A 22,381-nucleotide genomic window follows, 5' to 3' on the forward strand; every position below is an offset into this window, starting at 1 on the left:
GTCTTTCTCTAGGAAGGACACATGCCCTCTGGCAAATTAAAAAATAAAGAAGTACCATGCAATGGTACTTAGTGTATTCTGACTTGTACGACCAGCATCACAATCAATGTTAGAATATTCTCATCTACAAAAAAGAAACTGTTCACTCCCCAGTCACTCGTTGGCAACCACCAATCCACTTTCTGTCTCCATAAACTTCAAGCACAGTTTTGAAGGCTGAAACGTTTTCCTTCTTCCAGTAACCAGAACGTTTTCGCTTTGGCTGCTAAAGATCGGAAACTGCAGGCCCCACGCACCCTGGCTAATGGCACAGAAGCATCCTCTCTCCGCTACTCAACAGGGTCTCTGCAATTCCTTCTGCTACCAGACCGGATTCTTTCAAGTCTAAGTATGGCCTAGACAATTTTTTAAGAGAGATTTTTTTTTTTCCTACAGGGCACGTGCAATTGCCCGAGAGAGAAAGTGAGAAACCCCCCACACACACCCCAGGGGGCATGGCCACGCTGCAATCCCATCTTCTCCATTCTCTTCTCCACATTTGGGGAATGCACACATAGGCCCCACGTGAGTTTTAAGCCCCTAGGTCCAGGACTCTAATCGAGGTCGAATACGTGGGAGTCCAGACACATAATCATTACACCATCTGCTGGTTCCAGCCTCACTCCATTAATAAAGAAGATATGGGTAACAGTTTTTAAAAGGTTATCAGTAGTTCCTGGTATCTCCTTTTTTTTTTCTCTTACATGCGCTCTCCAGGGAGAGATCTGCTGTCTACCTCTTTGAAAACCCCATTGTAGCGAACGGTGCTAAGGAGCCGTTGGACCAGTTCGTTTTGCAGCCTAACCCTGGGTCTTAAGCACAGGGAACTGGAATTCGCTCCATGAGCCGTGGGCACCAACCGCAGGACAGCGTGTCGGAGGCCGGTCCCACCTCACAGCCTTACCTGGCTGCGTGTTCTTTTGGCCGCTGAAGAAATACAAGGAGCCCATGAGTGCCCAGGCCCCGGCAGCATAGACTATGGACATCCGCCGATACCAGGCGGCTGCTTCGTTAGGACGCATGACTCGGTTCGGCGCAGTCGGCCTCCCTGGGAGGCCCAAAGAGGAACAGGAACTTGCTGTCGCGCGTCGCAGCTGTCGCCCCCGCCACCCCCCGCCACCAATGAGAAGCTGGCCCTTCTCGCCGCTTCCTGCTCTGGCCTTGATGCACCTTGGGGCTTGTAGTTCCGAAGTTGCTCCCGGGCTGGGACTCCGAGGTGTGGATTCTGGGCTGGGTGCCGGAGTAGTTAAGGGAGCTGGATCCCTACATGGGATCTAGGAGTTCCCGGGCTCGAAATGCACAACCGGCGCGTGTGTACTACCCAAAATCGGGAAGGGAGGGAGAAATGCAGCGGGATTGGGGCGGGCCATCTCCCCTGGAGGATGTTTTTTCACTTTCCCTCTCACTCTTTCTCCAGAGAGCTCACGTGCCCTCTGGCAAATGAAAACTATATGTAGATGCAAATTAAAACGATAAGGAGGCACCATTACATACCTACCTCATTTGGTGTAACTGGAACTCCTAGTAGTAGGGACACAAAATGATACTCTGCAAAACTGACAGATTTCTGCAAGGTGAGCATATGCTTACTGCACATTCTGTTCTTAGTTACTCCGTTTCTAGGTATCTACCGGAGAGAAATGAAAAACTGTCCACAGAAAATATGCACAAGGGTGCTCACAGCGGTTTCTTCATAGCAGCAACAGTACTGGGTTGTCCCTCACGACATACTTGGTCTTTGTTTTCCAAAAGTCACTTATTTATATAAACAACAAAGATCAATGATATATTGCCCATTTTGTTTAACAACATTTTGCCATCTTTCAGTGAGTTTCATAATTCCTTGTTCATAGGAAGATCTGTCTTCATGGGCAAAAAACTAAACAAGGTGCTGATTTAAGGCTCCATCTGAATTGAATGTTATACCATACAAGGAGTTTTGAAGAGAGTGAAACAAGTGGAAGTCTGACAGCACAAGGTCAGGGAACCATGGTGGGTGTGGCAACACAATCTCACCCAAGCTCCAGTAAATTTTTTTTTTTATAGGTTTTTGCTATAGGGCACGTGTGCTTACCAGAAAGACACAGAGAGACAGAGAGACAGAAAGCAAGAAATCACCCCCCAGGGGGGATGGCCACACCACAACCCCTTCTCCTCCATTCTCCTCTCGGGATCTTGGGCATGCGCGTACACACGCCTGACATGAGTTTAAGCCACCAGGTCTGGGACTCAAACCACAGTTGACTACATGGGATTCCAGCAACATAGCCATTAAGCCAACTGCTGGTCCCTCCCCAGTAATTTTTGACAGGTGATCAAACTTGCTTCTAATTTCACGTTGTCATGATGGAATACAACTCCTTTACATCAATGAGCTCTGGACTGTCCAATTGCTGACAGTACACATTTGAATTGTTTGGTTCCTTGGTAAGAGCTCAAAAAACACACCACCTTTAAAATCCCACCACAGTGAGAGCATAACATTCCTCCGATGGATTGTCTGTTCAGGTAAGTCAGAGGCTGGCCTTGCCTTTGGGATGGAGTTTGGAGTAATCATTCCCCTTACCTGGTTCAGTGGCCTGTTCTTCAGATGGCTGTTTTTCACACTCCGCTACTCCCAGTCTCTGGAAACAGTCACTAGTCCCCCAAGGGAGCAAGTGCCTGGCCATGGCCTCTACATCATGTCACCAAGGGCTGTCCCCCTAGCATCTTTAGTTCACTGTCAATGGAGGGAACTCGAGTGAGCTGGCTCTATCGCATTCTTCCTGGTGTTTTTCAAAACTGAAAGACTCAACGGCAGTTTCAGCTTTAATCCGTAGAGTTTCATGTCCTTTTCTGTGTGATGTATCTCAACGATAAATTACATCCAGCAAATTCCATCCCAAGGCAGCACTAAGCCTGCTGAGTAGATACTCTGAGCAAAGCTTCCCACTTCCAACATGAAAAAAATTTAGGGAAAGGAAGTTACCATTGAGAGCAAATGGTGGCAGACATGTCAAAGGAATATTGTGGGAATCTGATCACTTATGACTTGCACTAAAGGAACATGTGGAGATTGAAACTGGGCAACAGAACACTACTGAAATGGTAACAGTGGGAAATAGCAACATGCTAGAAGCCTCAGAATGAGTATAAATAGCTGTTGAGCAGAGAAATCTAGGCCCTTCTCAAAAGGCCTGTCTTACTCTGACGTAAAATTGTACATTTTGATAATAAGCTTTATGTTAAAAAGATTTTTGTAAGCGTCAAAAATACTCTATCAAAAAGTTTACGTCCAGCCCACAGCATGGTGGTTAAGGCAGCTGGATCCCATGTGGCTGACTGCAGTTTGGAGTCCTGGACTCGGTTTCCTAAGAATCATGCTGGCTGCACATCCAAAATCCTGAAAGAAGGGAGAGATGGAGAAGGGACTGCAGTGTGATCATGCCCTATGGGAGGGGGGTGCTTTCTCATTTTTTTCCTCTCTGGTGAGTGCGTGCACCCTTTGGCAATTTTTTAAAAAAATTATTCTATGAAAAAGGCACAGAAAATAAAAGCTCTTGGAATTTAAAATCTAACTATCTGGACCAGCAGATGGCATAATGGTTACGTTGCTGGATTCCCATGTAGTCGGCCGCGTTTTGAGTCCCGGACCTGGTGGCTTAAAACTCACATCGGACAGGACCAGCAGTTAGCGTAATGGCTATGTTGCTGGACTCCCACGTAGTTGACCGCGGTTCGCGTCCCGGACCCAGTGGCCTAAACTCACTCCGGGTGCGTGTGCGTGCGTGCCCAGGATCCCAAGAGGATAATGGAGAAGGGATTGCGGCGTGGCCATCCCGCCCCCCCGGGGGGTGATTTCTCGCCATCTCTGTCTCTGTCTCTCGGGTGAGCGCACGCGCCCTTATAGCAAAAAAAAAAAAAAGAGGAGAATGGAGGAGAAGGAACTGTGGCGTGTCTCTCTGTCTCTCAAGCGGGCACATGCGCCCTATAGCAACAACCTCTCCCCCCCCAAAAAAAAGAAAAAGAAAAAAACAATAAGGTGATTGTTCAGCTTTGTTTTCACCATGCATACATACATAACTTTGACTAAATAACAATATCTGTCCTAGTTATTTTACTTGATGTCCAAAATAAATGTGGCATCCCTCCATTGAGGCCAATTCTGCCCACTGGCTATTCTGTCTACCTGGTCTGGACTATTAATGTGCATTAGGGATAACGTCATTCTACATTACTAGTTCATACATTCCATACTTTTCCTTGGTCTGTTCACATTTAGACAATAAATGAAGTTTAGAAAAGACCTCTTGAGGAGTCACTTAATGGCAGGAGATGTGGTGGTTAAGTAGCTGGATCTCACATGATAAACTGTGTGTGGTTCAAGTCCTGGGACTGGTGGTTTGAAATCATGCTGGGTGTGTATGTGTCCATGTGTGCATGACCAACATCCCAAAAGAAGCGACGAGAAGGATTTTAGCATGGCCATCCCCCCGTGGGGGGTGATTTCTCACTCGCCCAGCTCTCCAGCAAATGCACCCACCTTATGGAAAAACTTAAGATAAACAAAGAAAAAAACACACTCATGCAGAGATCCCAGGAAATTAAATTTGTATTAGCACCATTTTAGCCAGTACTTTCCAGATCCAGGTTTATTTCCTTTATGATTATTAAGTTTTCATCTAAACAAGTTATCAAAATACATTACGTCTGATTTTATATAGGCTATAAAAATTAGGATAGAAAAGCACATAAACATCTACAGTACTGAAACATAAATTTATGACCTTGTAATTTTATGGTACAAGAAAAGGGGTACAGCTAAGGACTATAAATAAATTACAATCTAAAGAGTTACATACAAAATTTCCTTTGATGATTTATTAATATCTCTCAGAAAAGTGAAAGGAATGGTATCGAGCCTTTATAAACAGGTGGGAATGCCAGCTACAGTGTTGCCTTCAGTTTCCTGGTCACAGCTCAGCTTAAGTGGCACTGGAGACGGCCAGCTTCTTCAAATGATCCATGAACACCTGGAGGCTGACGTCATCCGTCAGGATGGGCGCTCCAGTTTCCTGAAATTTCAAAGTACAGGTCAGCTGGCAGGTATCTTAAAGGCTGGTTAGAATTCATGAGTTGTTAAGGACTGTTCGGCACTCCTGTCATCTACACTTCTTGCCTGGTTAACTACTTTCAACTGAAGCATGATTTCTTCACCCCTTGCCTGGTTAACAACTACTTTCAACTGAAGCATGATTTCTTCACAAAATCCTTTCCTGATGCACTGAGGTCAGGTTACCCTGTCCACCTGGACTGTTCTGAGCAAAGCCCTTCTCCCCTGGCAGTGTGATGACTCATTGAGGCTAGCACCCGTCAAGGAGGCTCACACAACCTTCTCTCACCTTCCCCAGTTAGCACGCTGCCGGCCCCTTGCTTTAGCTCTTAAGTGTTTTACTTACATAGAAGCTTAATACTGCAGTATTCACAAATTAGTGAATGGATGCATATTTATAATATCAGAGAAGGCTTATGACTTAATTAACATTATGGAAAAAGAACTGACAGAAACCTCAACTTGTAGCAAGATACCAAATTTGAAAAGAAATAAAATTATATACATACACATATGGTACACATACTTTATATTACCTAGAAAGAAACCAGAACCCTCAAGGTAGGATTCCATGTGATTTTAATGTATTATTTTATTTTTACATGCTCAAATTTTCTTTTTTAAAAAAGAATTATTTTATTTAACTTTATTTATTTATTTATTCATTTATTTATTTAAATTTGACCAGGGAGGGATAGAGTGAGAAAGAGAGAGAGATATAGAGGGGAGTGAGAGAAGCAAGTCACCAAGTCCAGGACTTGAACTGCAGTCAGCCATGTAGGAGGAGTCCAGAGCCCTTAACCACACGTCACCAGCTGGCCCCCTTATTCAAATTTTCTAAAATGAAACTCCACTGTTACAATTAGGAAAACTAAATGTGCTCAAATGTTGTAAGAGGACTTGCTGTCCTGGGAAGACGAGTAGGAGATGCACTTTTCTCTATTCCTCCCACTGGGCATAACTAAGAACCCTAGACATTTCATACAAGGCAAACACCAAAACCTCTGAAAGGTGGAGAAGACAGCAGACACACTAGGAACCCAGTACCAAGTTCCTTAGGATTTATTTTTGTCTCACACATCCCCAAACTGGAACTGAAGAAGCTGGAAGACTGTCATTTAGCACGGATGCCTCCCCTCCCCCTAACCCCTGTTACCCACCAAAGGACCAGAGCAGCCTAGCCAGACTGAACAATGTTAGATAACAAGCACCAACTGCAGTTAAAGACAAGAGAAAAACGTGGGCCTGCCCCATTTGTGCCAGCAGAGGTCTAGTGAGCACCTCAGACCTCCACCTTCACATGGCAGTAATGAGGCACCTTAACACCCCAGCCCTGGTGGTACCAGAGAAGACTAAGAATGGAATCAGGAACTTCATCCCCAGTGGCAATAAGGGACCCCACCAGGCCCATGGTGCCAGTGACCATGCGGAGGACCTGGACTTCTACCCGCCACCTAGCAGGAGTAACATGTCTCTTTCCCCATCCCCACCAAGACCTTTTCCAAATCACCCAATAAGAGCACAGCCATCTCTACAGCGGTGTCAGTGGAGACCGCTTGGGGAAGTGGAACTCTTATCCCTGTTGGCAGGAGCAAGGAATTGCTAAGCCTCCTCACTGTCAACAGAGGCCAACAGAGAATATGAACATCTCCCGTCACTTGGAGTATAATGAAATAATACGCCCACTCCCTTTCTAGGGAGTAGGGTCACAGAAGTCACCTACAATAATAGATTTAAATAGGAACCAGGGCCAGTCCCATAGCATAGAGGTTAAGCCCAGGGTATTGAGTCAGATCCCACAAGGCCAACCATAGTTTGAGTCCTAGCCCTGGTGGCTTGAGAAACACACCAGGGGCAAGTGTGTACCCCAGATCCTGATGGGATGGGGAGAGAGAGGAGAAAACAATCGTGGCATCTTTTCACCCCATTGGGGGGTGCTTTCTCCCTCTTCCAATCTGTTAAGCACACATGCCCTCTGGCAGTTAAAAAATAAACTGTGAGGAGGCTGGCAGGTGACATGGTGGTTAGGGTGCTAGACTCCCACAGGGCTGTAACTATGACAGGCAATGTGAGCAATCCTGTGGTGAGGAAATGGACATCGTGACCACGCCAATGTCAAGATCCTGGTTGTGACACTTAGTTTTATAAGACATTACCACGAGGGGAAAGTGAGTAAAGAACATAGGAAGCCTCTCTGTAGTGTTTCTGACAACTTTCTCTCTAAAAAAAACCTCAATTTAAAAAAATGTTGTAAGAAAACAGAATGAAAGAAAAGACTCATCTGAGAGACATAAATGCTGAGCATAATTAAGGAAGAAATCAGGGCAAATGAAAAAGGAAACAGACTGAAAAGAGACAAAGAAGCAGAACAAGTGGTGCACTGGGGGTGCGCCCTGGTCATGGGAGATACGGAGGGAGGGGCCTGGGCCACGCTGCTGTGTGACTGGGACCAAGGCCATGCAGTGCTTCATCCCAGGCAGTGCCCAGCAGACCTGGCCTGGTACGGAGGGAGGGGCCTGGGCCACGCTGCTGTGTGACTGAGACCAAGGCCATGCAGTGCTTCATCCCAGGCTGTGCCTAGCAGACCTGGCCTGGTACGGTGCGTACCGCAGAGGGGATCCACCCAAGGAAGCCCACGCCCAGCTATCTTACTCAACTTCTGTTATTTTTCTTTCTCATTCCCCAGCCCCAGCAAAATACTCAAGTTATTCTATCTCTGAGACAAAAGGGATCCAACTTAAAGAATTTAAAATGAATATTTGAAAAATAGCCTGACAGCCCATCCCCCCATGGATCCTGAACTTCAGCTGTGAACTAGTGCTTTCAGAGACTTAAAATGAAGATTTTTCTCCTGAGACTTCTTCCTCACTTATTTCTATGTCAGAGTTTTCCTCTATTCCCACTGATTCTAATGCTCAAAGAGCGAGAATGGAACAGAAGAGAGACTGCAGATCACCTCCCCCTGCACGCCTCTGAACACTCAGACTGAACCTCAAGAATTAGAAGAAATGCACCATCCATCAGATGACTAGAAATCAACGCAGGGTCACAAGAAATATGGAAAAACAAGAAAACACCTCTCCTCCAAGGAAAAATAGTAACTCTTCTTCATCCTCAGACAGAATGATCAAATTCATGGAAATGTCAGATAAAGAATTTAGAATTTTCATGGTGACAAAGTTCACAAAGATTGAAGAGAAGACAGATAATAAACTGCCAAAGAGGCAGGGGTAAGGAGCTGATGAGCTTCAGGAGGTGAGGAAATTCTTGCAGGATCCAAAAGAGGAAATTTACACTATAAAAAAGAATCAAATAGACCTGTTAGAGATGAAGACTATAATATAGGAAGTCAAAACCTCCCTTGAAAGTATTAAAAGCAGACCAGATTATACTGAAAATCAAATCTCAGATAGAATCGCTGGCCTAGAAAAATTCACCACAAAGACTGAGAAAAGTGCCCAAAAAACCAAGAACACTATCTAGAATACTATATGAGAAATACTAGATACCATCAAAGTTCCAACCATCCAGATAACTGGTATCCCAGAAGGAAAAGAGATCCATAAGGGCACTGATAATCTATTCCATGAAATCTTGGAAGAAAACTTTCCAAACCTAGAGAGGCATTCAAAGAGCCAGTCCCCCAAAATACAAAGGACCCCCAATAGAATCAACCCAAAAGATCTTCTCCAAGACACATTACAGCCAGATTGATCAAAACCACAGACGAAGACAAGATACTAAGATTGGCAAGAAATGTCAAGTTACCTACAAATGATATCCCATCAGGCTGACAGCAGATCTCATTAGAAACAATGTGAGTGAGGAAAGAATGAGAAAATATATTCAAAGTGTTAAGGGAAAAGCAATTGCAACCACGGATACTGTACCCGGCAAGATTATCCTTCATATGGGAAGAAAAGACAAGACAAAAATATTCTCAGATAAACAAAACCTGAAAGAATTTACCAGCACCAGACCAGATCTCCAAGAAGTTCTGGAAAATTAAACAGTCACACAGACATAAGACATCAAAACTAAGAAAATGGCCAGCTTAATCTTGGGGACAAGTCTGGAGTTGAATATTATATCCCAGAATTTAATTGGGAAAATTGAATCACAACAGAAGATAAAGTACATGAGACTGAACTGGTGAAACAGAATTTTATGACTTTTGACTAGAACATTGCTGATTTTCTTCTAGGCTTTGTTTTTCAGTTTTAAGGATTTTTGTCTTGTCTTGAGCTGCTGATAGCTACAGTAAACTACAGCACCTAGCATCAGCTAAGTGCTAGTATCAGCTAGGTGCTACCTTACAGTATATTCATTCTACTCAGTGTTTCATGCCTTAAGTCAGACATGTATTCAGTATTCATAGATATGTATATATCAGCAGAGCTTGCTATTGAAAATAGTTACATTATTTAAGAAATTTTGTGAATCAATAAAATGTGTGGGAAAAAAGAAATGGAAAACAACTGTGGACACCTGAGATAGTGTGGGAAGAGTGTGGGAAATAGCAGAGGGTGAGAAATGGGGGAAAATACACACACATACACACACATATATGAAACTAGAAATTGAAAATTATTGACGACAACATGTATGATTAAGCTACTATGCAGCATATTCTGGATGGGAAATCACATTTTGTATGCTGTGACAATGCTCAGTGAATGAATGTAAATTAATTTAAATAAATAAATAAAATATGAGATATTGCAGAAAAAAAAAAAAAGCCTGGCATCCTCCCCAAATTCCTGACAATTTCTTACCTGTCCCCAAGCATACAGGTTATTGTGCGTCTGAGATGGGTTCACTTTGGACAAAAGAAAACGAGCCTTGAAAACAAAAAGGTTAAAGATTAAAAGTTAAATTAGTGTGATTAATAGAAAAAGTCAGTTTTTACAACATTTCTTTGCTCAAATTAGTATTTTTTACTTCATAGAAACCCATCTCTTTAGCATAGGCCCACTGCTCTGTTACTGAGGATCCTGACGGATGTGCATGCTTCACTTGGGCATCGCTCTGGGTGTGGCTGTGAGGGTGTCTCTAGACCTCACTGTGTGAGTGAGAGCAGGCCAGGTGGGGAGGTGTCACCCTCGATGCTGGCAGGCACCAACCCACTGACTGGGAGAGGACACACACAGGAGGCTGACGGGTCTCTTTGGAGAGCGGGACAGACCTCTGGTGCTGCTGCCTTCCAGGCCAGAATGCTGGACTTTGGACCCAGGTTTTACACCACTGCCCACCCATCCCCTGGGTTCCCAGGCTTTCACCCTGGTCTGAGAGTTATGCCATCGGCTTCCCTGCTTCTGCAGCCCTAGACTGAGCCACGCTACCGGCATCTCAGGGTCTCCAGCCTACAGGTGGCCTGCTGTGGGGCTTCTCAGCTGCCATAGTCACATGGGCTGATTCTCCTACTAAATCCCCTCTCAAATATCTACATACATGTCCTCCTTGTGCTGTCTCTCTAAAGAACCCGGACTAATATACTGTGTATGTCAATTTATGTCACCACATAGAATGTCAACCATCTTATTTGGATTTACAGCCACAAACATGGATCATAAAACTAAGTGAACGTTTGAGCAGGAACTCAGCTCACTCACCTGACTGCCTCCGTGCTCCGTGTTAATGTACCGTGGCATCGGGAAACGCGCCTGCAGAATTTCTTGAGCATCATCCAGTGGTGCCTGAAGAAGGTGCTTGAAGTTTTCATATTCAGGCATGTCCTGGTACCCAGCTTTACGCCACTGGGCTATGGTCTACACCAAAAGAAACCAACCAAAACCATTGGGGCAACACCGTAATGACAGCCATCACTGGCACTTCTGACATCACCCTCACCACCACCTTGCTCCCTCCCCAGCTTGTTTCCAGTGCAGAAGTCTTAGTCAAAAAGAAGTTGTTTCAGGGGCTGTTCATGGTGCAGCATCAGTGTGCTGCTCCGGAGAAGCCAGATCACACAGCAACTAAGGTTCAAATCCCCGGGCCCATCAGCCAGAAACACACTAGGCTTGCTCTTATTTATTTATTTATTTTGGGAGGATTTTTCGCTATAGGGCGCGTGTGCTCGCCAGACAGAGAGAGACAGAGAGACAGAAAGTGAGAAATCACCCCCCAGGGGGGATGGTCATGCCGCAATCCCTTCTCCTCCACTCTCCTCTCGGGATCTTGGGCACACACACACACACACGCCCGGCGTGAGTTTTAAGCCACCGGGTCCGGGACGCGAACTGCGGTCAACTACAGGGAATCCAGCGACATAGCCATTACGCTAACTGCTGGTTCCCTGGGCTTGCTCTTGAGTGTCCAAGATCTAACAGATTGGAGGGCTAGGGGAAGGGGACCGCAGCATAAGCAGACCCTGCAGAGGGGTGCTTATCTCTGTCATACTTTCTCAGTATGTACACACAGGCTCCATCATAAGTATAGAAAACACATTTTTAAAACCCGAATTTCAGAGAGTAGGCAGAGGTGATGAGGAGGAACAGGTAGGAGTAAGCACGAGTGTATCAGGACACCATAACCCTACACGGTTCTCCCAGCAACACCACCAGCCACACTCCTTCCTCCCATTCTAGCTGTATGCACTGGCTGGTGGTACCAAGTCCATGGACTAGTAATCCCGAGGAGCCTCGCCCCCTTCCTTTGCACCTCCACCTGTCACTCAGTCTAGCCCCTCGCTCCCACACACGGCAGGCAGAGATCTGCTGGCTGCACAGAGAACCCGCCCCTCGGCCTTCCCTGAGGGCACATACCCTGCCCTCCTCCAGGGCACAGTAGTCACAGGCCAGGTGGGGCTGGACCAGGCCCCACTGAGGTAGTCTTGGAAGGGGAGATAAACACCATAAGAACCAAAGTATGAGTGTTAATTAGGCAAAGAGAAGGCAGTGTATTGAACTGGACAAGGTCAAGGCCTTTGTCTCCCCAGCGGAGCTAGAACTGTCTCAGCCCTTCTTTTACGTGTATCAGCAACAGCCCAAGAAAAACCTCATACACACAGGAAATAAATACTCATGAACTGACTCACAGAGCTTTATAAGTAAGCTGAAGTGCTTTCACGTGTTATTCAGGAGACACTGGAAAACAACAGGGAGGGAGGACAGAGTAAGGACAGAAGGTGCAATGTGCCTGAACGGAATTTTGGTGCAACCCCAGGCGGAGGACTCTCTTTAGATGCCTCCTTCTGCAGCTGCTCTCCCCTTCTCCGTGGTGCCAGTTCCCATCTTCCCAGTCTTCACTTTTTGACTGACTGGTGGCCTGGAGAAAATGCCCATAAGCTCACTTGAGTCCGAGAGTTCATAGAAACACCTAAAAGTAGCAGAGTCAGGGCTTCTGGAGGATGAGGATGTCACTGTTCTCGTCTTCGGAACCCTCGCTTGCACACAGAAGGTGCTTAACAAATGTACGTAAACAAGCCGAAAGGCTGCAGTCAGAAAGTTCTGTAAAGGGCTCACTGCAGGCAGGAAAGCCACGCCGTCAGTACTGGTCCCACAGGAACGGGTGGGAAAAGTACCTGGTCACCCTCGGACCCTACTCTAGGACCATGATGGACAGCCTAGCATCTGTGGGCTGGCAGCTAGCAGAGTAGGGGTGACATGCCGAAAAAGGTTTAAAGTTATAAAATATTTCTTAGTACTAGAAAACAAATGTTTCCTAAGTTACTAATGGAATTCTAAAACACAATCTATGTTTCTTCAGGACATCTGAGATCACTTCTAATGTTCAGACACTAGGAAGTCAAATCAATGGCCAAACACATCACCATAACATACAAAACAGAACAAAAGCCGCCCTGAATAGAATGCTTGTTTAAAGACCTTTTCCCCATAAAGATGTATGTAATTCGAAGCCAGTCCTTTCTTAGGGTTGAACCCCTTTGAGAAACAAATGGACTCGCTCCTGAGAGCCATCTACTACCAACCTGGGGACCCACAGAGCTAGCATAATGTTCTAGTCATTTCGTCACAGAGAAACTTCACTCCGACCTAAGTGAAAGGACAGCAGTGCACAGGACAAGCTTACTGAGGAAAAGCCAACCACTCTGGCCTAACACCTGAGAAAATAATAAACTACGGTGATAGGAAAGGACCACCTGAGATTTTCTCATGGTAACTTATTAAAATTATTAAATATACAGTACCCAGGGACCTGAAACATATTTGCTGGAATAAAAGTCACTGTACTTGGGCCAGCAGGTGGCAAAGTGGCTGGCTCCCACATGATCAACTGTGTGGTTCAAGGCCCAGACCTGGAAGGACTTGAGAAACACATGGGGTATGTGGACGTGCCCAGAATCTCAAGGGCAGAATAAAGGAGGAGTTGTGGTAGAGCCATCTCATCCTGGGGGTGCTTTCTCTAGCTTTCTGCCAAGTGCATACACCTTATAGAAAACTTAACAATAAAAGTGAATAAATAAAATTTTAAAAAAGAAGTGTTTTGTCAGAGGTTTTTTTTTTTTGAAAAAAAAAAAAAAAAAAGCCATTGTACTCATTATATCAGGTTGTCAGAAGTCTCCTGACACATTTTTGCTTAGAAAAACAGAACAGGACCAGCAGATGGTGTAATGGCTATGTCGCTGGACTCCCACATAGCTGACTGCAGTTCAAGTCCGGGACCCTATGGCTTAAACTTAAGTTGGGCAAGCGTATGTGCGTGCCCAAGATCCCAAGAGGAGAATGGAGGAGAAGGGACTGCGGCGTGGCCATTCCCCGCTCCCTGGGGGGTGATTTCTCATTTTCTGTCTTTCTGTCTCTCCAGTGAGCGCATGCACCTTGTAACAAAATCTCTCTAAAAAAAAAAAAGAAAGAAAATAAAACATAGGAAAAAAGTCATGACTTTTCTAAAGACCCAATAATAAACTGTGAGACTTTTAAAGCCAAATTCATATTTTTCTTTTTTTAATAATTATTTTATGTAACTTTATTCATTTATTTATTTTAATTTAACCAGAGGGGACAGAGCGAGAGAGGGAAAGGAAGCAAGCAAGCCGCCAGGTCTGAGACTCAAACCGCCGTCGATACAGCAGTCTAGAACCTTTAACCACCCTACCACCTGCCGGCCCCAATTTCGAATGTCACTAAAATCCCAAGGTAACAAGAAAGAAAACAAAACAATAGTAAAGAAAGAAACGAACAATATCATCTTACCTCACCAAGGTAAATGACGATTTGGAAGAAAGTGTCCATCAGCAAAATTCTGTCCGCTAGAATGCTGCTGCTGTCCAAGAGCACTGGCTGCAGGGAGAGGGGAGAAGGAGAACACTGGTATCCCCTGGCCCACATGGCGACCGCTCCAATCCCATACCTGGCTATGCACAGACCAGGGAGCAGGCTGCCTGCAGATGCCTGGACTAGTGGTCGCCCCTCTCCCTGCCATGTCCTCGTCGCCTGCTCCCCGACGTGACAGTTCCATGTCTCCGTTTAGTAAATTAAACAGGCTCTAGCTAACTCTCATCTATCAGGAAGGGCGACTAATAAAAAAATCTTTTGATTTGGGAACCAGAAATAATTCTACGTATTCTCGGTTTTATCCTAGACATATATTTCACTGATCAAAGATACTTTCTCACACCTACTACAGCTGTAGATGACAGAAAACAGAAACTATATGAAAAGTACTGCTTAATACAAATATTGAAAGTTTACTATAAAACATATTTTATTATAATTTTATTTTTTTCTTCTCCTTCATTCTCTTCTTGGGATATTGGGCATGCACGCACACATGCCCAGGATGAGTTAAGCCACCAGGTCCTGAACTCAAACCGTGGTTTAGTACGTGGGAGTCCAATGACATAACCATTACACCATCTGCTAGTCTTGGCACCCAAGAATTTTTTAAAACTTTTTTACATTTTTCTTGCATTGCACATATGTGAAGGGATTTCAAAAAGTTCATGGGAAATGGAACTAAAGTACAAGTTTATTTTGGTGCAAAAAAGTTTGGAAATCCATGCAGTTTTTTCATAATATCCATTTCCCATGAATTTTCTGAAGACCCTTCATTAACAACTTTTTAGGTTCTCTTTTTTCTGTGTATTTATAAACTCAAGAATACTGTTAAATTCTATTAAAAACTCAAAAGGTTCCCTACCTCCCTTCCTGCCTATCTTTTATACAATATGCGAATCTAAGAATCAATTAGCTAGAAAAACGAACCGGCGACAGATTCTTAGCGAAGCCTCACCTCGGGCGGGCCGTGGAAGGAATAGGAGTAGAGGATGGGCTGGATCATGATGAGGGACTGGGTCAGGTCCTGCCGGGCAAAGTGGTGCCTGTAATACGAAGACTCGTCCGGACTGTTGTTGAACACTTGAAGAAATGGAGATCTTCTGAGATGGAACATGAACTGCATTGGTGAAGAAACAGAAGGAGAAATGCATGGAGCTGCCACATGACCGACCAGACACCAGAAAGCAGAACCACCTCAGGCCTCTGAACCAGAATTTGGGCTTTAAGGGAAAGGCCTCTGGGGATCGCAACACAGTGAGGCCCTGTCAAAAATACCTCTCTCTCTCTCTCTCCATTTCCCTCTCTCTCTCACTCTCACAAAGGGGGAAAAAGAGAAAAGAAAACAGCTAAAAAAAAATGCCTCTAAGGCCTCCTGTACCAGGGGCTGAAGAGGAAGGGAACAAGTCCTTTAATGGGTATAGCGTTTCAGTTTTACAAGAGGAAAATTTGTAGAAAGCTGCTATACAACAATGTACATACACTTAACACCTATCGAATATACACTTAAAGGTTAAGATGGGGGGCCAGCAGGTAGCATGGTGATTAAGGAACTGGAATCCCCTGTGGCCGATCACAATTCAAGTCCTAGACCTGGTGGCTTGCTTTCTCACTTGCCCTCTCTCTCTGGTGAGCATACATGCCCTATAACAAACTTAATGAAATGATTTTTAAAAAGATTAAGATGATACATTTTATGTTTTAAACCTCAATTAAAAATTTTTCAGGGTCATCAGGTGGCCTGGAGGTTAAGACAGCTAGACCCCACATGGACAACAATGCAGTTTGAGTCCTGGAGCCAGTGCCTTGAGAATCACTCTGGGTGCCTGTGTGTCCAAGCCCACAGAAGAATGGAGGGGAAGGGACTGTAGTGTGGTCATCCCCCTGGGGGGTTATTTCTCACTTCTCTCTGTCTCTCTCCAAGAAGTACACACGCCTTACAGCAAAAAAAGAAAAAAAAGAAAAATCAATAAAAAGGAGCCTCTGGACATATCAAAGCTTCCAAATAAATGGCAAAAGGTAGGGTTTTTCCGACAGCACAGCAGGTTAAGCTCTGTGCATGGAGCCAGATCCCACATGGACATGGCTGATCACAGTTCGAATCCCAGCCCTGGTAGCTTGACAAACACACCAGGTCTCTGCACATCCATGTTCAAAATCCTGACAAGACAGAGAAAAGGAAAAAGGATTGCAGAGACCATGCCAGAGACCAACTGGGGGATGTTCTCTCCCCCTCTCCCCCTCTGCGGAGCACACAAACCTTGCGGGGGAGGAAAGGCAAAAAAATACTCATTTCTAGGCTCTGGGCCAAACTGCAGAGGCAGAACATCTGCTCCTGAAAGAGTCAGGTCTGGAGGGGAAGAGTACTCGGGACCACACGTTATGAGCCACAGCACAAGAAAGCACCACTGGGTGGGGGTGAAAGGTCCCCAGGAGACTGCTCAAGCTGCAGAGTTTAAGGAAACGCCCTGAAAGACTTGTGTGAGGAGCTCAGAAGGCCGGAGTAAGGGGACTCTGGGCACAGGAGCAACAGAAGATAGCTCAGGACACAGCCTGACAGGCTGGAGTAAAGGGATCAGCGGGAAAGGGATATGGGATGATGCTGGAAAGGTATGTTCTCTCCCTGGAAGATGGGGTGGGGGGTAGGCTTAGGGAAGACTTTTAGCTCTCTCGAAAGAGTCACCAGAACATGAAAATGAGCTGCCTTGAGAAATGGAAAGCTTCCTGACACTCTAAATATTGCATCATAGATTCCGAAATAACCACCATGGCTGATATCTGGCACATCCTATGTGCAAGGCACAAAGCACTTAAGGATGATTTAATCCTTTCATTAAGCGTGTGAGGGCAGGGTCTCTACCTACCTGTGAGGTGAGTTTCTGACCATGCCAAGTTTACCCATGAGGAAACCAAGGTGCAGAGGGGTAAGCAACTTGCCCAAGCCCCCCCGACTATCGAGTGACAGAGCTAGACTCTAATCTAGGCTGTGAGGCTCCACGGCCTGGCCTCCTGACCTGCATTCTAGAATGCTTTGATAAAAGACTCTTAAAATTAAACCTCATCAGACTATGCTCTTCACGGCCCCCGTGTATGCTGAGGGCCCTAGGGTGGGGGCTCTGGTGGGACCAGGCAGGCGAGTGGGCAGGTGGCACAACCAGGGCAACACCGTGTCTGTTTTAGGAGCTGCATTTGAGAGAGAGGCCACTTGAAGAAAAGGATTTCATGGCTTTGCTAAGGCTGCAAACCACCTCTCCAGACCAACTTTTCCGTTCCACAGAGGAGGAGGAGGATGGCTCACTGCATGATCACAACCGTGACCCAATAGGGCTTTCTCCCCACTCTCTGGCAAGGGTATAGGCCCTCTGGACATTAAAAAAAAAAAAAAAAAAAAAGAATTAAGTTAAAAAGAAAGGAAACCAAAACCCACGGAGCATTGTGTGATCAGCAGCAGCGTGCCAGTGCCAGAACTCCGCCTGGACTCTGGCCAGTCCAGGGCTCTTCCCACATTACCACATGGCTTTGACCTTTCAAGCACGAGCACCTCACAAACCCTAGGTCCTGCTCTCGAGCTGGGTCACGTTACATAGCGCTGACCAGGGGCCTGACACCCCGCTCAAATGTAATACTCGACTGTCCTCAGCTTGGGAAATCCTCACAGCCAGGCCCTAGCCCAAACCCTGCTGGCTCTTCTATAGTCAAGGTCAGAGATTCAGAAAACACAAACAGACCTCTGACAGTGGCTTCCTGCTCCATTCACGTCTCCCCCTCCCCCAACAAGTGCTTCCCCTTGGGTTATGAATTAAGTTAAAAAGTAAGGAAACCAAAACCCACGGAGCATTGTGTGATCAGCAGCAGCGTGCCAGTGCCAGAACTCCGCCTGGACTCTGGCCAGTCCAGGGCTCTTCCCACATTACCACATGGCTTTGACCTTTCAAGCACGAGCACCTCACAAACCCTAGGTCCTGCTCTCGAGCTGGGTCACGTTACATAGCGCTGACCAGGGGCCTGACACCCCGCTCAAATGTAATACTCGACTGTCCTCAGCTTGGGAAATCCTCACAGCCAGGCCCTAGCCCAAACCCTGCTGGCTCTTCTATAGTCAAGGTCAGAGATTCAGAAAACACAAACAGACCTCTGACAGTGGCTTCCTGCTCCATTCACGTCTCCCCCTCCCCCAACAAGTGCTTCCCCTTGGGTTATGCTTAGAGCACAACCTCTACAGCCATGTGATGGAGTACCTGCCATGTTAACTAGGGCTTCATTTGCTACATTTATCTATAAAAGCAGGGAGACAAAACATTTATCTTTTCTAGATCTTTTTCTTGGTTTGCTGCTGAGGCAGCTGGACTGTTCAGTCTGCATGTCTACGAGTCAGGGGTGTTGTGGCCTTGTATAGCACATCTATTCTACCTCTCCGTGAGTATGTCTGCACTGATTTTCCCCCTGCATATCATCTCTATCTCCTATAGGGCCTGCAGCGCCATCCTACACAGATTCAACATTTGTCTGAGTTGGAACAACTTTGTCACCCAGAGAAAAAATCTTAGAACATATAATTCACTTTACCCTGAGAATAGAGAAGTTTTTTCCTTCACAATTTGTTGTTCTATAGTTATTTTAATAGACATATATATCACTTACCTGAGGGTACAGAGAAAAGGAATCCGATAATCTAAAAGAAGTGGGATCCTCTTTGTTATACTGCCCAAACTTCTGACACTGTGAGGGAAGAGTATCAAAAAGAAACAGAGAAAAAAAAAGGAAGGAAAAAGAGAAGGAAGAGAGGGAAAGGAGAGAGAAGATAAAAGTTAGTGTCACCTGCAAACCCCCTGCCCTGGAAGAGCCACGCCCCAGCCTTCACACAGCCGCTCACTGTGAGTCCAGGACCAGCACGTCCCCAGCAGGTTCAAGCAGACAGGTCACCAGGGCATCCTGTTAAACCTGGGGAGACTCTACAGAGGAGCTGGACATTCTGACCTCTAACCAGCTCCCGGGCCCACTGTGACAGGAAGGGCTGGAAGAGCTCCTAGGAGCCTCTTCTGAATGAAAATACCCTAAGACCACGAGAGCTGGCCAATGCAGGCACACCGTGCTGCTTTCTGAAGCTGCCATTCCATCTTCCTCCTTTCAATGACAAACTTCTGAACCCCAAATTATTTTCCCTCCCAGCCTTTTAACGATGTATTTTATCCAACCACTAGAGAATTAGTCTGTCCACCACTGAGAGGCCTCATCCCCAACAATTACCTTCTTCCTGTCGAACCCGAAGACCCTCTACAGTTCTCATCTTGAATTTCCTGGCAGCATAAGCCAAGTTGACTTCCCAAGCTTGAGCCTGTCTCCCTGAGCTGCTAAAATCACTTTCTTATTTCTCCGCCTTACTCAACCACTCCTTGTCTGTCCTAAGTGTGGACCCCTCAAGGGTTGGTTCCTGGCTCTGTTCCCATTCTCACACTGCAGCTACAAATGAACACAGCCCAACCAGCGTCATCTGAATCCCTCCCTCAGTGTCCAATGCTGTCCGCTGGCCTGAGCTCCGGGCGGGACTTCTACCTCAATACAGGACAGCTTTCCTCGGACACTTTGGCAAACTCACATTCAACCTATTGAAAAGAAACTATTTCATTAAAAAAAAAAAAAAGATTCCCCTTCTCCCACCTGAAAGTTGCTCTCCTTTCCCATTTCCTACCTCACCACCATTCCTGCAGTTACCTATGTCTGAAATGGGAGTTGTCACTGACTTTTTGATTTCTCACTGTCATCCCAAGTTTTACTATTTTCCTATCAGCATCCTGACTCCAGACCTGCTGCTCTCTCTTCTACTGCCACTGCCCTGGCCTCAGCCCCCTGAGCCCGAGAAAGCCTTCACCGACACAGCAGTCCGTGCTCCTGTGATATACCTCCTACGAGCTGTGAAGGACAACACGGGCACCACGCCAATGTCACTCCCCTGCTTGAGAATCACACTTGTCTCGTTCTCTCCCCAAAGTTAAGGCATTCCCCAATCGAGGTGCACTCTGCTGTCTGTTCTCCACTGTACTACCTGGCCTCCTGTGACAGAGGTATCTACCATGTCCCCAGAACAAGCTGTTGGGCATGGCAACCTCCACAGGCTTGTTCATGCTGGGCCCCAATGGCAGGCCTTGCCTTCTTCCACCCTATTACCTGATTCTTTATAAAAAGACCTGGTGTAAGGCTCGTTTCCCACAAGAAGCCTTTGCCAACTCCTTAAAACCCCTGCTCATCTGTCCTCTGAGATTTTAGAATAGTTTTTCATTGTGTTTGAAATACTGACATGACGCTTCCTGGAAAATGGTTACTTGAGATGGAAGGGCAAATACAGGGCTAACCAGAGTTAATCAGGTTCCTTACTGGGTATTTTAGTACCTTTGATCCTGAATACATGCTGTGAATCTCCAAGAGGTAAGACTACGTGGTACGCCAATCATCCACTTAGTGCCTTGAGGCCTCCTACTGCGAGAGGGACGTGGGCCCTTCCCTGCTGCCAGCTGACATGAGGTTAAGCATCACAAGAGGGTACTGTGGGCAAGCGTGAGCTTCCAGGTGTGGCCTCCCAGTGCTGAGCTCCCCTATTATATGGCAGCCGGGAGCCTCCTCAGCACCCCTGAGTGGCTCTGGTGAGAAACTTCCCTTGCCCCCAGAGGATAGACTGCTGTCAAATTCTAGAGTGTAAACTGCTAGCAAATTCCTTTGGCATGAAAGACTGGCCACGGCTGTGCCCTACCAGTTAGGTCTGGACCAGCCCTGTGGGCAGAGACTGCCGCTCGTATCTGCTAGTTCTCCGTACTTCTTACTACTCAATTCCTCGTTATTTTCCCTCCCTGTTGTAGTAACTGTTTATATAAAACTTTCCATATTTAGGTTAGTGTGATTTCTCCTTGTTTAGACCCAGACTAACACATGAGAAATCTCCCTAAACCCATGGGTCTGAATCCCCATTTCCAAAAACCACCTCCAGATCTGGGGGGACCACAGCATTCACAGAATGACTCCTCTAAGTCAGTGCTTAACACACAAATACACATGTTTCCTGCATGTAGTTTCTTCCCACTATAATGGAAGTCCTTGAGAGGAAAAAATGCATATTTAACACTTTATCACATCACAATGTCTAATGCTTGGCATACAGTAGGCAACTGATGAATTCTTGTTAATTGACTGTATTAAATAATTGGTTTAAGAGGTAAGTTCCTTTTCTCAGAAGGAAAGCAGAAACAAGGCCTGAACCAAATGCCACTTCCCAGCTCACCAGTCGGATGAGCTGCCGATCCAGCCACCGGAGCACGTCGGGCCCCTCCTCAGACTCTGCTCGGAACACTCCAAGCCGGGCCATCAGGACTGCTGCAGCCTCCTGGTCAAACGCTGCTTCGATGTGCCTCAGCTGACTCTGTGCATCTGCCCAACTGACAAGCCTAGGGTTAGTGCCGTGTGTGTGCTCAGGGGCGACCTGAATGCTACGTCTCCATTCAGATAAAGACACACAAATCCTGCTTCTTGATCTAAGATGATACAGATTTGAACTGGATTTTCAGCATGGAATCATAGCAATTTTATCTACATTTTCAGTTATCCTCATGTGATCTCAGAAAGCACAGAAAAAAATTATAGAGGAGTCCTTCCCTAAGTTCTCCAAGTGATCATGAAAGGAGATGGCCAAAAGATACTAAGTCTCAAATCTAGTGTTCCTTCCTCTGGGTCAATTTTATAAAAATTTCTAAATTTGGAACTAGCAGTTGGCATAAAGGGTTTGTCGCTGGACTCCCAAGTAGGAGACTATGGTCTGAGTCCCAGACCCCATGGCTTAAACTCATGCTGGGTGCATGTGCGTGCCCAAGATCCTGAGAGGAGAATAGAGGAGAAGGGACTACGGTGTGGCCATTCCCCCTGGGGAGTGATTTCTCGCTTTCTGTCTCTATGTCTTTCTGGTGAGTGCATGTGCCCTATAGGGAAAAACTTCTTAAAAAAAAAAAAAAAAGGCAAACTAAATTTTTAC

The 22,381-nt window shown here is 45.9% G+C and overlaps 2 protein-coding genes across 4 annotated transcripts in view; both read right to left on the reverse strand.

The window, feature by feature from the left end:
• The window catches only part of SMIM26 (small integral membrane protein 26), a 3,206-nt gene extending 2,043 nt beyond the window's left edge, over nucleotides 1–1,163 (reverse strand). The window contains exon 1 of the mRNA XM_027766349.1: nucleotides 944–1,163. Within this exon, the coding sequence (XP_027622150.1) occupies nucleotides 944–1,061 (118 nt within the window). The 5' untranslated portion in view covers nucleotides 1,062–1,163. The remainder of the gene's footprint in view (nucleotides 1–943) is intronic.
• A 3,449-nt stretch (nucleotides 1,164–4,612) lies between these two features.
• Nucleotides 4,613–22,381, reverse strand: part of SEC23B (SEC23 homolog B, COPII component) — a 51,278-nt gene continuing 33,509 nt past the window's right edge. For all 3 annotated transcript variants that reach the window (XM_006163639.3, XM_006163637.3, XM_006163638.3), the window contains exons 14-20: nucleotides 21,638–21,791; nucleotides 19,009–19,086; nucleotides 15,326–15,487; nucleotides 14,287–14,373; nucleotides 10,744–10,899; nucleotides 9,907–9,972; nucleotides 4,613–5,093 (exon numbers count right to left, since the gene is read on the reverse strand). In XM_006163639.3, the coding sequence (XP_006163701.1) occupies nucleotides 5,004–5,093; nucleotides 9,907–9,972; nucleotides 10,744–10,899; nucleotides 14,287–14,373; nucleotides 15,326–15,487; nucleotides 19,009–19,086; nucleotides 21,638–21,791 (793 nt within the window). In that variant the 3' untranslated portion in view covers nucleotides 4,613–5,003. The remainder of the gene's footprint in view (nucleotides 5,094–9,906; nucleotides 9,973–10,743; nucleotides 10,900–14,286; nucleotides 14,374–15,325; nucleotides 15,488–19,008; nucleotides 19,087–21,637; nucleotides 21,792–22,381) is intronic.

This window comes from Tupaia chinensis, unplaced genomic scaffold, assembly GCF_000334495.1.
Source record: "Tupaia chinensis unplaced genomic scaffold, TupChi_1.0 Scaffold142716_1, whole genome shotgun sequence".
Classification (NCBI taxonomy): domain Eukaryota; kingdom Metazoa; phylum Chordata; class Mammalia; order Scandentia; family Tupaiidae; genus Tupaia; species Tupaia belangeri.